Raw genomic sequence first — 15,346 nt, forward strand, 5'->3', positions numbered from 1 at the left:
CTCATAATTTGGTTATCTTCTTTGCCTGCTTCAACCCAGTCACTTATTCTATGCTAAAATCATACAGACCTCTTGCCTTCCCACTAGTCAGGATAATCTGTGAAAAAATGTCTAAATCACGTTAAGATACAGTAAAACCAATTCCACGTCAAACTAGCATTTTATGGATAGCAGTACCAAAAAAGTGAGGGATGCAGTACTGTGTCATACATACTAAGTTCAGTGAGCAAAACCAGGATTATATTATTTATTACCACGAAATAAAACAACAGCCACATTTAAAGGCTTCAGAAAGGGAATTACAGCTGAACATCTATGGTTGCAGAAGCACATGTTATTAGTGCAATGTCCTGGCAGCATATGCAGGAGCTACAGCTCTGCTCACTGTCTAACTTAAATAAGCATTTTCATACCACATCCACACATGGCTTGTATTGAAACGCTATAAGAATGCTGAGCTTTTCAAACTCTTTTACAACTTGAAAGGACCTCTTCCCTGTAATAGCCTGATCCACAGCTCGTTGAAACCACTCAAACCTTCTCTATCGATTCTGACGTGCTTAGGATCACTGTCTGAACAGCACAAAGCAGGAACAAGTGTGTTTTGATATAATGGTTTTACTTAGAAAAAATAAATCAAAATATTTCTCAGATTATATCGTTATCATGTTATAATATTATATCATCACATAAATTTATTATATTGTTATATTAAATTCTTAAATCTTACTGTTGCTTTTACATTGTATTATTATATATTATTTTATAGTATAATATAACTTTCATTGGAATTTGGTGTGACACTAATCTCTCTTGGATAAATAATTTTCCAATATTAAAAAAAAATCTGAATTCCACAGCTACTTTGATAGGACTTGTATAGTATTTTATATAAGAAGTTTGTATTTTTATCCTACAGGCTGAGCACTAGTGCACCCATGTTAAACTAGTCAAAAGGCACTCATTCAAAAGAATGTTTTAAAGAACAGAAGGATTGGAAACTTTTTAAGAAACCAGTGAAATATAAATTACAATGAATTTATTTCTTTTTAATTTTCTTCTCCTGTTGACAGGTTTCCAGGTAACCGGCTACTTTAGTTCTGGAGAAGTAAACAACTGCAAGAATAAATCACAACATGGAGATGTTCCAAACGATATACTCCCTGATACGTGGGCTGCCAGCAATCAAGAGAAATTTCTTCCGTAGAAATTGTTTCAGCATTCAGACATCACATGGGATGCTAAAAGGGATTTGCACTGTGTTATTCTCCACCACACACAGAGAAGTCACATCGCATTTTTTTATAACCCTTTGATTTATGTGAAGTTTGCAAATGTTGCTGATCAGCAACTCTGTATATACAGAAAACAGATAAAGTGCAGGCTTGGTAAAAAATAGGAGTAATGATAGCAAGGACATGTTTGCATCATGGTCTATTTTGTGGCTTTTTCTTAGATTGACACCATCTGGGGTTGGACAAAAATATACAAATACATTATGTGTTTCTCCTTTCTATTTTGTCCTATTGCTTTCTTTTCTTTAGGCAGATGGTTTTGATTTGGAGAAAGGAACTGCAGATCAGACCTATAGTTAAGTCCCCACCCTTAGTCAAGGAGCAAGAAAAGACTAAAAAAACCAAACTCATTTACAAAGCAGTGATAAAGCTTCAGATACTGGTTAGTGTTAAATTAACCTTCATGAAGTCGTTGGAATGTTTAAGACATATTCTGTTAGGAGAAATGGTCACCTGCTGGTCTGCTAGAAATTAAAAAATCTCCAGTATTAAGAACCTCCAGTGTTCAATACTTCTTTCCTAATTCCTTAAGTCTTGCAGTTACCCTGAATTTTAATAGAGTAAGGTTCCACTAATAAACATAGTCAGTTTCTCCCATAATCCATGTCTGTAAGATACTAATTTCAAAATCCTTAAAGCGAGAAAAAATACTTTAGGACTCATTATGTTCTTGACTAATTTAAGCCTTTGTGACGATATTTTAAAGCCTGCTACTGCAGTTAAACTCAAAAACTGAATCTCTAAACAAATCTAATTCTTCATAATATGTGTTTATTTTCCTTTTAAATACTTAACCAAAACTCGAGCGATCGTCATCCAGTCCATCTCTGGACTTACTGATGCTTATCTACTACTTACCCACACTTATCTATACATTAAAAGTTGCCAAAACTTAACTGTTAATGTAGAGATGAAAAAATCTGTCCCATATGCACTTAACAAAATGGATGTTTGACATGTCAGTTGCCTGAAAACAATAGGGAATTGTTAAAAGTTATGTAAACTTTTTAGAAGCAAAAAGAGCTGAATTTGGGGTGACTCTGGTTCAAGACGCTGCTAATCAAGGTTACCACAAATGTAATTCAGTAAAACTATGAAAGTTATTTATCTGGTTAGTGAAATTTATACCTTGATTTTAGCCTACCTGAAAATATTGCTGTGCTTACAAAGACAAAAACAATCATGATTTTAACTTGAAAAACAAAGAAAAACCTACAATAGTTTCAATTTTACAGTTATAAAGATAATTTTGTTAGAGCAAATAATTACTGGTGTATACTAATTCAGCTCCTGACAGCAGAATCTGGATACTTGTATTTTCTACCTTTGTACAGTACAGTCTAATAACAGTTGAGACAAAGAGAATAATTTTCATTTCAGTGAAAAGTTTTCCATGGTAAAGCTTTGGGTTTTGGCCAAACAAACACATTCCAGGAGAAATCTAATAAATCTAATAAAGCATAAATTAAGTATTGTGGATTCCAGGAAGCCAAATGTGCTAGTTTCATCCTGATATCACAGAGTGACAGCAGGCTTTATATCCTGTTCATTGTTACCTTTGTGGATAACTGCCAGTTTGAGAAGTTAGATCACAGAATCACAGAATGGTTTGGGTTGGAAGGGACCTTTGAAGGTCATCTAGTCCAACCTCCCTGCAATGGGCAGGGACATCTTTCACTGGATCAGGTTGTTCAAAGCTCCATCCAACCTGACCTTGAACGCTTCCAGGGACGGGGCATACCATCCCCAGATAAAACCTTTATTATTTATTGGAAACTACTGTCTCAGTAACAAAAATTGTGAATAATTAAGCAGTCAAATACCGCTTTGGAATGAGGGGATATGTCTTTGCTAGTAGAGTAATTAAAGCAGAAGTTAATGCCACCCAATATTTAGAATAGAATAAAATGTACAAAAGCTGCAATGAAGAACAACACGAGAACACCAAAAGGCATGAAGTACACAAACGCAATAGCAGTGAACTACTGCAGTGCAAGAAAAATAACCAACAAAACCCCTTGATATTACTGGGTCCTGCTATCATTTATTCTTTTCCCTTTTACCTCTTCCCATTTCTTGCATGTTATTTCTGTTTTCATTTAGTCTCATACATAGGCCTCTACAGATCTTACATAACTGTTGAATGAAGACACAGGAATTGATCAAGGACAATTCTATTCCTCCCTTTTTTTTTTCTTTTTTTTTAATTTGGACCTCCTCCTTTACTCATCAAATATTACACAACTCAAACATATCACCAAGCAACGACAAAAGGTACTTCTACATGCCTTTCCTTACAGAAAATGAGCATCTGTCTTTACGAAAGACCTTCCCGTGCATGATCCTAAGGAGGGGGCTTTGCAGGTCATTCTGTTACTTTTATCGCTGAAGTTAAATAACTAAGATACTTTAAGCTGATTACTACAGCAACATGAGTAAATGTAACATTCTAAAAAGACAGTACAATTAGTGGTTGATGCAGCTACAAGGTGACCACACCATAAATTATTTAGAATAAATACATATAACATTTTCTTTTGACTTTGATGTTAAATCATAGCAAAATGTTACCACAGGATGCTGTGTTGGTACAAACAGTAAGAAGAAGGTTTTCTTCTCACAAACTCAAGAGGGAATATTAACAAATAGCAACAAACATTTAATTTATTCCCATCACAGCTAGGAAGAAAGGTACAGAGAGTTTGAGTAACTGTTGGACCTCACACAGAATGTGCCATACCACCCCAGTAACTTGAATCTATACCTCCCAAGTTCCTCTATAGTACTGTAAGCACGTGATTATCTTCCCCTGACTACGTTACACTGCAGTTCTGTCTTCTGGATAGTCATAAAACAAATTACCCATTGTTTCAATAGCCTATATGAAGAATAGCTGGAAAATGACATAGTGTATCCTAAGAGAAGAAATCTAATTTTCATCTAATTTTTTAAGTCGCAGTGCTCCTCTGCTCTCCTCTATCTGTATATAGATACAATGTTGTTATCAGCAAATATATTTACATAATACAATCATTTCCTAGTGAGACATGGTGACAGAGAGATGAAAAAACGATGTACATCTTGCAAGCACAACCATTAGTATTGTCAGGAAAAAACCTAAACCCTTAATACACCCAGTCCTACCCCCGGCAGTGTAATTATCAGGAGCTCTGTAGCCCCAGCTGATCTATCTTGTTCACAGCATTTGCTTCTCCATGCAATGATGTAAATAGTTACATGAAAGAGATTGAGTATATCTGATAACGCTATATAATCTCCTCTGTCAAGACCTAAGTCTCGCTATCAAGACAGAGAACTAATGTCAGAATTGTTGTGTGACCTAGGATCTTTTATTGCATTTTGCAAGGAAAAACAGGGAGAGGATGGTGGGGTGTCTCTATAAATATTAAGGAAGTGACAAAATGAAAATTACTTTATAGCACAATGAAAGCAGCTGTAAAGTCTGCTCCCTAGCACTGAATAGGCTCAGCTCATCACCACCAAGGAAAGAGCACAACAGTACAAAGTCTTTGAGAATAATTTCAGATGTTTGGAAGAAGATCATCCATTTGATATTTTAAGACATATATTTACTTTTATAAACTACCCTATCTAAATGAATAATAATAAAAAAAAAACACAAAGTACAGTAAATTAATGAGTTAATTCTATTCATTATCTCTCTAGGATAGCACTTGAATATTTTAGTTCTGTTACAAAAGTGATATTGCCTTATTCTAATGGCCTAACTTTTTTGTTTGTCATACATGTCTCAGTATGCAGTACTTTGGCTAAGGGCATGCAATTCAGAAATTGTGAATTCCCAAAATTATAAGGTTTATATCAAAAAATTAAATAAAGTGTTGTGTAAGCAACACTTAAGTTGTTACTATTTCCTTTCTGAAATACATATAAGACTTTCTCTTCAAAGATGCCCAGAAGGCCATGTAAAGAAATGTTTTACAAAAAATGCCTAGAAAATAGCATCTTCACTGGGGCAAGTTTCTTGAGCCCTTGCCAAGCTGTTTTCATCTACATCCATTTAACACAGGGACCCCTTCCTCCCGCTAGGCTCAGAACACTTTCAGGACTTCCTGATGTTTAATTTTACAGTTCTCCTCTCCACAGCATTGTGGGGTTTGTCTAGCAACATAGATGAGAATAAAAAAAGTACACACAGAATATTCTTGATTCGCAGTTTAAAAGAAGCTGTACATTGAAAGCAGTGTATTTTAGACATTTCCTCACGATCACCTGTAATGCCCTTTCAATCCACTCACATTGCTTATGTAAATGTCTGGTTTTATTATGCCATTAGATAAGGACATCAAAATCTGACAGTTAAGTACTTGGCTGAAATCAGTTCACACATTCCTAGCAGAAAATGAAGCTTCTTTTATTTACAGTCTTATAATTGAATTTCTTTAAGTGTTATAAATTATCAAGTACCTCTTTACTCAATTCCATTGTCTGCTTAAATCAAAGCTAACAAGTATCCTCAGTGGTATAAAAATTTTACAACCTCAGCCAACTATTCACACAGTTCTTTCTATATGCAAGAATGTTTTTTAAAACTGGCATGAAAAGAGTATGTTTTATAAAATGTCAAATATGCTAATTAAGATTATCTCTAATTTCAAATGAGAAATATATGCACTTTTTCATCATTCATACTAACGTAAATTCTTGTAGTAGGTCAAAGCAGAGAGTATTCTTGAAATATTATGATACCTAATTCTTCTTTAGATGCTGGCCTTGAACTTGAAGGCATACAGGCTCTACTTTTAATACTTTCAAATTTACAAAACAGGGCAGTATTTCTATCCAATCATAATGCAAAGATAGATTGGTGTTGATGTATTCATATCATCGACTGAAAAATGCACTCCATGGTAGACCTCAGTTTAAGACAAATACATCACTTATCACAAGGACTGATAGTATTTGTAAATAGAAATGGTTTCAATCACAACAGTTTTTAATTTCTAGATCAATGATTAAAATATTTTATTCAGGCAGACCTTTAGAGAATAAATGTCTTTTGGAACAGGCTACAATAATATTTGTTCTAACACCTGTGAGGGAAGATCAGGTAATCAGTTCATTATGTGGCCTCCTGATGAACTTCACAGTAAGTTGAGAAGTTGCATTCTCTCACCATCTCCCTTTTAAAGTTATCCTTCATTTGAAGAAATTCACTCTGCATACCCTAGTCTCACACTTTAATACAATCCAAGGCTGCCTAGGTGTCCAAAAATAATAGCAAACCAGTTGATGTGTTTCATCAGTGTAGGTAAGCACCTGACTGATGTAAATCTGGGTGGTTTTATTACGTCTCTCTCTCAGCCTGGACTAGAAAGGAATGTAGTGGGAGAAGTGGGCATCGCATACATGTGGGTGTGAGCAACAGCTGCCAAAAGAGCCCAGAGAACATTCCTGCTCTCAAAATAGCTTAGAAGAGAATCGAGACTGCTCTAGATCATTTTTTCAGATCTGGAATGAGGTGTACTGTCTTACCAACAGAGCAACAAAAAAACTAATTTGTTTGTGGAGTTGTGTTACACTCAAGAACTACATTCCACATTTTATTATTTTACACAACAATACTAACTCATATTGGTTTGCATGATTGTCTAAAGGGACAAAATTTGACCACCTCTGCCTTTTATTCTATGCGCTTACTCTTTGCAATGTTTTTCACATGGGTAGACTTCTGGTATACATTTGCTAATCCAAACAATACAGAAATTGCAGTACATTAGAGTATTTCCATCTTTTTCTGAGACTATGCAAGTAATAAAGAGTGCCAATTCCTTTATTAATACAACAATGATAACATTGTGTGCTATAAAAAGAATGGACTATTGAAATACAGTTTACAGGTGTAAAGTTGGGGTTTGTTTTTTGTTTTTTTTTTTTTTTTTTTTTGCTTAACATATCATTTCTTGTGCAATCTATCTTTCTTCCTTTAAGTGTTTACAGAACCTTAATCTTTTTGAGCTGATTTTCTTTTTTTCAGTTTGGTGCCAAAGAGAACATAAAAGATTCCATATGAGATTGCATTGCTAAAACCAAAAGGAAAATATTAGGAACAAATATAATATTTTGAGGTTTCTTAGTTTGTTTTACCTCTAATACTGGGCAGACTGTTTACACAAATCATTTGCTGTAAAGTAACACATAATGAGTTAAATGTGTGCAATGTCACCATCAATTGTGTTCATTTGTGTTTGACTGACCAAACATTTATGGCACATTAAATCACTTTCTAATCACGTTATGAAGGAGGAGGAACAAACACACATTTCAAGCTTTCTTTTAAAAATACATAAGCTACAGTACATTTTCTTGGCAATCTCCTAACTTATGGGAGACTCCACTAATAACATTTGCCCAAGGAGTTTATGAAGGTCTCACAGTACTTAGATACAGTGCTCCAAATGAAAAGGGGTGGAAGTTTTTTTAGGGAATGGATGTCTTTCTTTTCAATAGAGTCCTCTAACAATTCTAATCAATGTAGCTGCTCTCCTACAATACACTGTTGATTCACAGCTACCATTTAAATAATAGTTTTCTCTTTCAAACACAGTTTTAGGAGTGAGACAGCTTGGAGAAAGAACATCCTTTCAGCTAAATAAACTCAAAAAACCTTTTGCTGTTGGCAATTGAGTTGGATTCCCATGAAGAAATATGTCACAGTTTTTGTACATTTATTTTGCTTTATATTTCTACATACTCAGAGATCTTTGGAAATTACCATATTCATTTTACTTGTCTAGACAGTTAATTCTTAGTTAAGTAGCAGGCATCTTTTTAACTAGTACTAAGAGTCTTACATTCTCCCAACGCGCTATTTGATGTCATTTTTCCTCTCAGTGCCATCCGAAGATGACATCTGAAGTAATACAAGTTAAGGCATGTCTGCATCCTATTCTATTTATAACAGTACATAATCACAGATACAAGAGCAAAACTGACATTGATAGCCTCCTCCAAATCAAAATCATTGCTATTTTTATGCTCATTTTGTGTATAGAGAAATACTCAGATGTAATCTGAAAAGTGCCATGCAAAGCTGAGACTTCAGCTTAAAACTGTTCATCAGTGAGATGGTACAATCTGTCACAGTACCGAAATTATTATAAGGATATCTTATAAAATAAGAAAATACAGGATTGAAGGTGGGTAAAATAACGGCATAAGCGGTTAGATATATTTTCTGGAGAAATGATACCTTTACATTTGCAGTTTGTGACTTGCCTAAACATTTTAACTACAAATCCAGGTCATAAATGTGTCTGTCTCTAGTGCAGTTCCCCCATATTCATATAGTTGTATAAATTACCACTTCTGAACTGAGAGGTTTCTCACTGCAAGTTTAAATTCAGTATTAAAATAAATTGCATTCCGACTGGGGCTTCTCAGGATACCTGTATATTTGGATGTCCTTGAGAGAAAATCAATCCCTTCTGAATTTGGAAAGACAGAAGTTGAGCAAAAGTTTCAGGCCTACTTTTGATTTCAAGAGCCAGTTCACAGAATGAGTTACCTCAGTAATTTGGATACATTTGGGTGACTGTTACAAATGTTTGAGACTCCTGAGAGTCTTGGGTTATACCACACCAGACAAGAGTGAGGCAGACCAAAATGACCAGCAAGAAGTTGTTCATAAGAGATATAGTTTTCTTTTGGGATGTAAGTAGAAAGGATTAATACCAAAGTGACCATATGCTGATGAGTCATAGACAGTTCCCAAGTTTGGCTTCACCGAAGTAAAACTGCCTTTTTTTTTTCAGAACATGAATAAAGATGGAAACATCGTAACTGCAGACCGTGAAGCGCAGAGCCCAGTCTTGTTTCCATACTGAAAACTGGCGGTTTTTTGACTATATATAATAGTCTGAAATATTTTTGACACACAATAGTCTGCTGTCTCCAGTTTTTGGAGGTCTCCAAAGGATACCTTAATAAGGATTTCAGGACTTCATAAGAGCTAAATAATGACTCACTGCCCTGCACTGATATGTGCACCTCCATGAGAACAGTCCTGTCTTTCTCATCTGAAGACATTAGGCTTTTTTTTTCTTTTTTGCCTACTTGCACAATGGACTTGCAGTGGACCATGGCCCGCCTTATACTCCAGTGTTTCCCATACCATTAATAACACTCATGGGATTGGAAACTGACCATCCTTTATGTTTGGAATCAGCGTCCCAGAAAGGCACGAAGAAGGAAACACCGATTGCTGCAATCAAGACCTTTGTCCAGTGACTTAGTACTGCTGCCATAGAAGTCCAGGAATAACTGGATTAAAATTTTACCACGTAAGCCCAAAAGAGCATTTTGCCTGAGGAGAAACATATACACAAATGATGTTGTAGGAAGATCAGGCTTCAGTTCCAACACATGCTCCTTATTTACTCTCACAGTCAGAGGTCCACTAGACATTTGAAGTAAAAGACCAAAATGATCAGTCCTTTTTTCTGGGTATTTTGTTGCTATATGGGATGTGTAAATCATATTTTTGTTTTAGCAGCAGGGGCTTTTCACATAGATAAACATGTGTTTTGTCTAAAAGAAAGCAAAACACAAAACACCAGAACTATCTCTCTAGAAATGGATGGTGCTTTGAGCAATGATTTAAAGGCCAAACACTTGCTGAATAAAAATAAAAACATAACTTGACAGAACCTGGCTCATCGCCAAATTTGCAGCAGAGAACTTTTGTATGTAAGTATGCGCTATTTTTTTTTTTTTTTTGTCTTACAGAATCTGTTAATGTGTTCCTATCTGTTTCGTATTTGAGCCATGTTCTCTACTTAGCTCTCTGACAAACTGAATTGTGGACTAATACATTCTAATGAGACAAGACATTACCTTTATGAATGACCTCATAGAAAAGAGGTTGGCTAACATTGTTGAAAGGCCCGGTGCCAGGCAGCTCTGGGCTATGAAACCCAGCTTGAGCTCAGCAAGACAGATTGCATCATCCCCTTCTTTCCAGTTCCAGCTTGGGATATTTAGCAGATGAGCCTGGAAAACAAACAAGCAAAAAAAAAACCCCACTGGTGAAGAACCAGAAGTACTTCCTCAAATACAGTACAGTATTGAAGAAGACAGCAGTGAATGATTTTCTTTGTTACTGACCTGACTTCTTTTGAGTACACAGAAGCACTCCAGGTATTTTAGAGTTTAAGTCTATGCTAAGAAATGTTCCAATCTTACCTATTCTAGACAAAATCTTACATTTCTCAAGCCACATTCTGGCTGTGACACTCTGCCAGGCTTATCCCCACACCTTAATGAACCACAAAATGTAAAGTTTTCCTTCCCTTCTGTGTACTCCTTTTACAGCACTTTGAACTACTCTCTGACTAATAAAGGACATAAATAAAATACAAGAATCTAATATAAATTAGATTGCAACTTGTGTGAAGCTTCAAACTTCTAAAGACATTGTCATTTAATAAGATATATGACATCATCTGTCTTTTCCCTGAAGAATTCGGTGAAAATCAAGACTTTTTCCTAAGACTACTATTTGTAAAGATAGACTAAAGAAAATAGCTGACCAAGACAGACCTGCAGTATTGACACTGGTCAGTTAGATAGGTATTAATATTGTTCAGCTATTGGCATAACTCTATCAGATTGTCTCTTCCATCTACTTTATACAAATGCATAAGGAATCACAGAGGCCTTCACACTTCTTTCCCTTCATAAGTTAGCATCACAGTTCAGTGCCTTGATAAAAACTGTTCTTGCAGACACCTTCATGGGAAATACAATAGAAAAATGCAGCATTTAAAAGATCCTCTGCACCTGTTTAAAGCAGAGAAACACTTTACTTTTATTCTACAAAAAGACAGACTCCTTCCATTCACGTAGAGAAAGAGGACATCACAAGCAACTGTAATTGCTCTTGTTCTAGGCAAAGATTACAGGTATAAGGAGCTGTTAGCAGTCAAACCTTCTGAGTACCAGGATTACTGTATTTCACTGAATGAAGGTCTACCCAGCCAACCTTTTTTGCCAACACTGGGCTCTAGTTGATACTTTTAGAAATAATAAAAGAAGCAGGTCACAGTCCGCCCTCTGATATATTCTTCCTAGCCCTGTTAATCAGCAGTTTATGGAACTTCTCATTTTAGGATTGAATGAATTGACTTCACTGCATTTAAAGGTCACAGATTTACCATCAAAAATTTGCCTAATTGCTTTCCAAAGCCGATTTATAATTTTGATCTCCACAATACTTTTAGGAACAAATTTCACAGCCGAACTCTGTTTTATATGAAAAACCACTTAATTTTATTTATTTTCTACCTGCTACTTGGCAAATTCAGGTCTACATTGTCATGCAAGAAACACAAAATCATGCTAAATCTCCAATAAGACAATAATTCTATACTTTTTTTTTAAAGTATCCACAAAGAACTGACTTCAGATGATCTGCCTAGAGGCCACCAATTCATCTTGGGTAGCTCCGGTGTAATAAAATGAGCAAAACTTACAGAAGCTGAGTGGTTAAAAACTCATCTGGAATCAACAGGAACTATGAACTGTAGCTTTGCAAATTAGACCCTAGGCAGTTAACAAATGTCAGAGGATTTTGATAAGGTCCCTTGCATATATAAATAAAACTGAATTACCTTGTAACTGGATTACATGACAAAGCTTATTAGGAGATTTTTGTTTGGAAAGAAAAATGCTTACTGTTAGTGGGGATAGAAAAATTGTTTATGAGTGAAGGCAATGTAGCAAAACAACTCTGGGGAGAGACACTGTTCGTTGCCACGTTACCTTATTGTGATACTGCAACATCTGAGTGATAATTCTTATCTTCGGATGATAATTCTTTATTGAAATAACTCTAGAAAATACAAGAAAAAACAAAATAACTTTTAGCTGAGGGATATTTGGATAATGTATCCCAATACCTTTACTGTGTTGTCAAGTCCCACAATTAAAACCTCTCACTCATTTGGCTGTAAAGCATACCGATTGAAGTCAGACCGATGCAATATTTACATCTAGTCAAATTCTGTTAATAACCATCAGCTAATTCTACAGAACATCAAACTTCAGGAATTATTCAGTTGAATGTTTTACTCTTATGGAATTTGCAGAAGAAGAGTCTTATTTTAGCAGCTCTGTTCAGATACCGTACTCATTCTGTTAAGCAAATAATACACTTGCAATTATTATGTCATCTTTGGTGATTATCTTCATGTCTTTGAATCAACATAGTTGATCAAGTGTTCCAATGATGTCTGAAAAGAATCCCTTTCTTTCTGCCCCATCACACATTATTTATTTATAGTTGCTAGACATTCATCATATTTAAACACCTAAAATGATGATTTTGTTTGACATAAATCCACATGCAAATTCATCTTAATTTTTATGGATTATTCCAAAACTCAATATTGAAACTGATATCTGAACTCTGAATTTATAAAATAGGGGGCCTACTTCCATAATCTGCAGCTTGACTGCATCCTTAATTATTTAATGAGCCTAATATATACTCAACTGTGTACAGATTTAAGGTGGCTGGAAAAAAAGATGTTTGAGAAATGAGTGGACTGATAACATTTTATGAAGAGATGAACAGACAGTTCAATAATTAAAAAAGCACTGAGCAAAACTAAAGAAAGAAACAGGCCAAAAAATCGGTTCTGTATATACAAACTAAAGGTAGAAAAAGAAGATAAAACAATCAAAACAAAAAATACTTTGAATTATTATGGAATCACCAGTTTCATAAAACTCTGAATGCTATAACTGTTTACATTGGTGTTTTGTAGGAAGTATCTTGGAAACTGCTGGTCTGCTTGAGCTTGATCAAAGTTAAATCATGAAACATATAAAAAAAGCTGTATGCACGATTTTAATTTGTGTTATCTTTTGAAAAGAGAAAACAAGCCTTCCTTCTAATTTTCCATTTCTTAATTAATTATTTAATTTAACATTTCATTTTGTTGAATTAAATTCATTTAAATGTGAGAAAACACAAGAGAATTCCACTATCAAAATAACACTTTTGCATTTTATTACATTAAATGTATTAAATCTATTAAGAATGCACTAATCTGCAACTGGAATATTTTTAATGTATTTATGCAAACAATGTCAAAATAAAGTTTCTTGCATTGAAACGCAAAAGCATGTTTGGAAAATGAAATTAGGCATATTTATGTCCTGCATCATCCACAGACAGCCAGTTCTCTTGCACTCCGTGAACTTCTTCCAGAGAAGAAATTTTATTAATTATTTTTTTTATTTCTCCCCTTCCTTCCATTCACAACATGCGAACATTTGACAGGCCAGTAAAATCGGTCTCTAACACTGGCCAATCTATGTTCCAGATCTTTTAACAAATCATTGACATTTTAACTTTACAAAGGAGGGACTGGTCTCATTAAAACTAGGGTTGTGTGAACAAAACACAAAAAATGGAATAGCTTAGCTTTGTTGTAACTGTAGCTGTCATCTACTGACTGACTCTTTCATCTTCTTCCTTCAGGGAATACAAGGAGGAAAGTAGGACAAGAACTGGTGGTCCCTAATGTGTTAAGTGCCTTGTAAATCAAAATAAGCAATGTTTGGTCTTCAGTGTAAAAAAGGAGGATGGAGCTAAGAGAACACTGTATTGACACCATCATGTAGTGTATACCTTGCTTTCCCCCAAGCAGCGTAATTACTTGTAGAAGCAGATATACCAAGGAGCAATGAGGTATGAAGTTATTAAGGGTCCTTCTGTCCCATCATTAACACCAGCTGACACAGTACATGCACCCACGTAATATTGTTGCAACAACATAACTGCATTCCCTTTCCTCTCATTTCTATTGGGACTGTGTTCAGCTATGAATACTTTACTTAAACCCTAGGTTCTGCAAAATGATGAAGAGTACCAAAGCTTGTGTGCCAAGCGTCTCTTCTCACACGGTCTTTCTAAAGCTGCTAAATTAAAACAGTTCAGGCAGAATTTCGGGTATGCTCATCTCTGAACGTCTGAGAAAATCTTGTAATTTGTCCCCTAAAAATAATCCCTCAATATTCTTCAAGTGCAACAGCTCAGCAATAAAGCTGTGTGTGGCTATAGCATAGCTGGACACCAGAAGTTAGCTAATCAGAGGTAAGAACCAAAAACCTATTAAAAACTAATGAGTTTACCTCATAATATTGGAGGCATCTTCAGCATCTGGGTCAGCGCAGTATTTATTGGCAAGGATTAGGCATGCATCTGCTGACTCTATCTGAGACACCAAAGAAAAAGCAAACATAAATAGCAACCTCTCTTTCCAGCTCTTCTTTCATCATAAAGTATTATAGAATCCAACACTGCCATCACGAGTGTGAATGTCAGTCCTTAATACTGCTAATCAAAAACGGTACAAGACTAACGTGAGTTAATGTGATGATAACAGCTCTCATATACACATAGCAATTTCATGAAACTTGCTTACGATACTCAGACCAGGTCAGTAATTCAATTATTGGCTCTTGCATTATATCAGCTGAGGCATGAAGGTGTTAATGGAATACCTTTTGTAAACAGATACTGCAATTTAGAATCCTAAATACATCGGAAGTTTCTGTTATCAGTACAATGCTCCCACAAGTCCTGCAGCTTTGTTTGGGAATTTAAGTACCTTCCTATTAGGGACAGGACAAGGTGGCTGAACTGACAATTTAGAATCTCAGCACCATTTTTAGAAAGCACGAGGAGAACTGATCAGTTCACAGGACTTCCACGTTCACACAAATCTCAGCTCTATTTAACTCAAAGCAGATGACAAAAGTATTTTTCAGTGTATACAACCAAATACCAACACAAAGAAGGGTGGAATACAGAACACAAAATACCAACACACAATTTTATGGTCACAATTAGAACACTTTGTTCTGATAAACTGAAACAGTGTGTGTTGGGCTACAAAAGGTTAAGCAATTTCTACAGCCAAAATGGACCAAAGACATGATTAATACTCCAGAAGGTGTTAACCTTGCACTAAAATATTCTTGGCTTAAGTAGCCAGTTT

At 35.3% G+C, this 15,346-nt stretch overlaps 1 protein-coding gene across 36 annotated transcripts in view; it reads right to left on the bottom strand.

Annotated features, from left to right (window-relative positions):
- The window catches only part of KCNMA1 (potassium calcium-activated channel subfamily M alpha 1), a 508,587-nt gene that overhangs the window by 138,054 nt on the left and 355,187 nt on the right, over positions 1-15,346 (bottom strand). For all 36 annotated transcript variants that reach the window (XM_063339500.1, XM_063339499.1, XM_063339492.1 and 33 more), the window contains 3 exons: positions 14,478-14,560; positions 12,099-12,168; positions 10,173-10,328 (listed from right to left, as the gene is read on the bottom strand). In XM_063339500.1, coding sequence (XP_063195570.1) covers positions 10,173-10,328; positions 12,099-12,168; positions 14,478-14,560 — 309 coding nt within the window. The remainder of the gene's footprint in view (positions 1-10,172; positions 10,329-12,098; positions 12,169-14,477; positions 14,561-15,346) is intronic.

The sequence above is a fragment of the Chroicocephalus ridibundus genome, chromosome 6 (genome assembly GCF_963924245.1).
Source record: "Chroicocephalus ridibundus chromosome 6, bChrRid1.1, whole genome shotgun sequence".
NCBI classification, from domain to species: domain Eukaryota; kingdom Metazoa; phylum Chordata; class Aves; order Charadriiformes; family Laridae; genus Chroicocephalus; species Chroicocephalus ridibundus.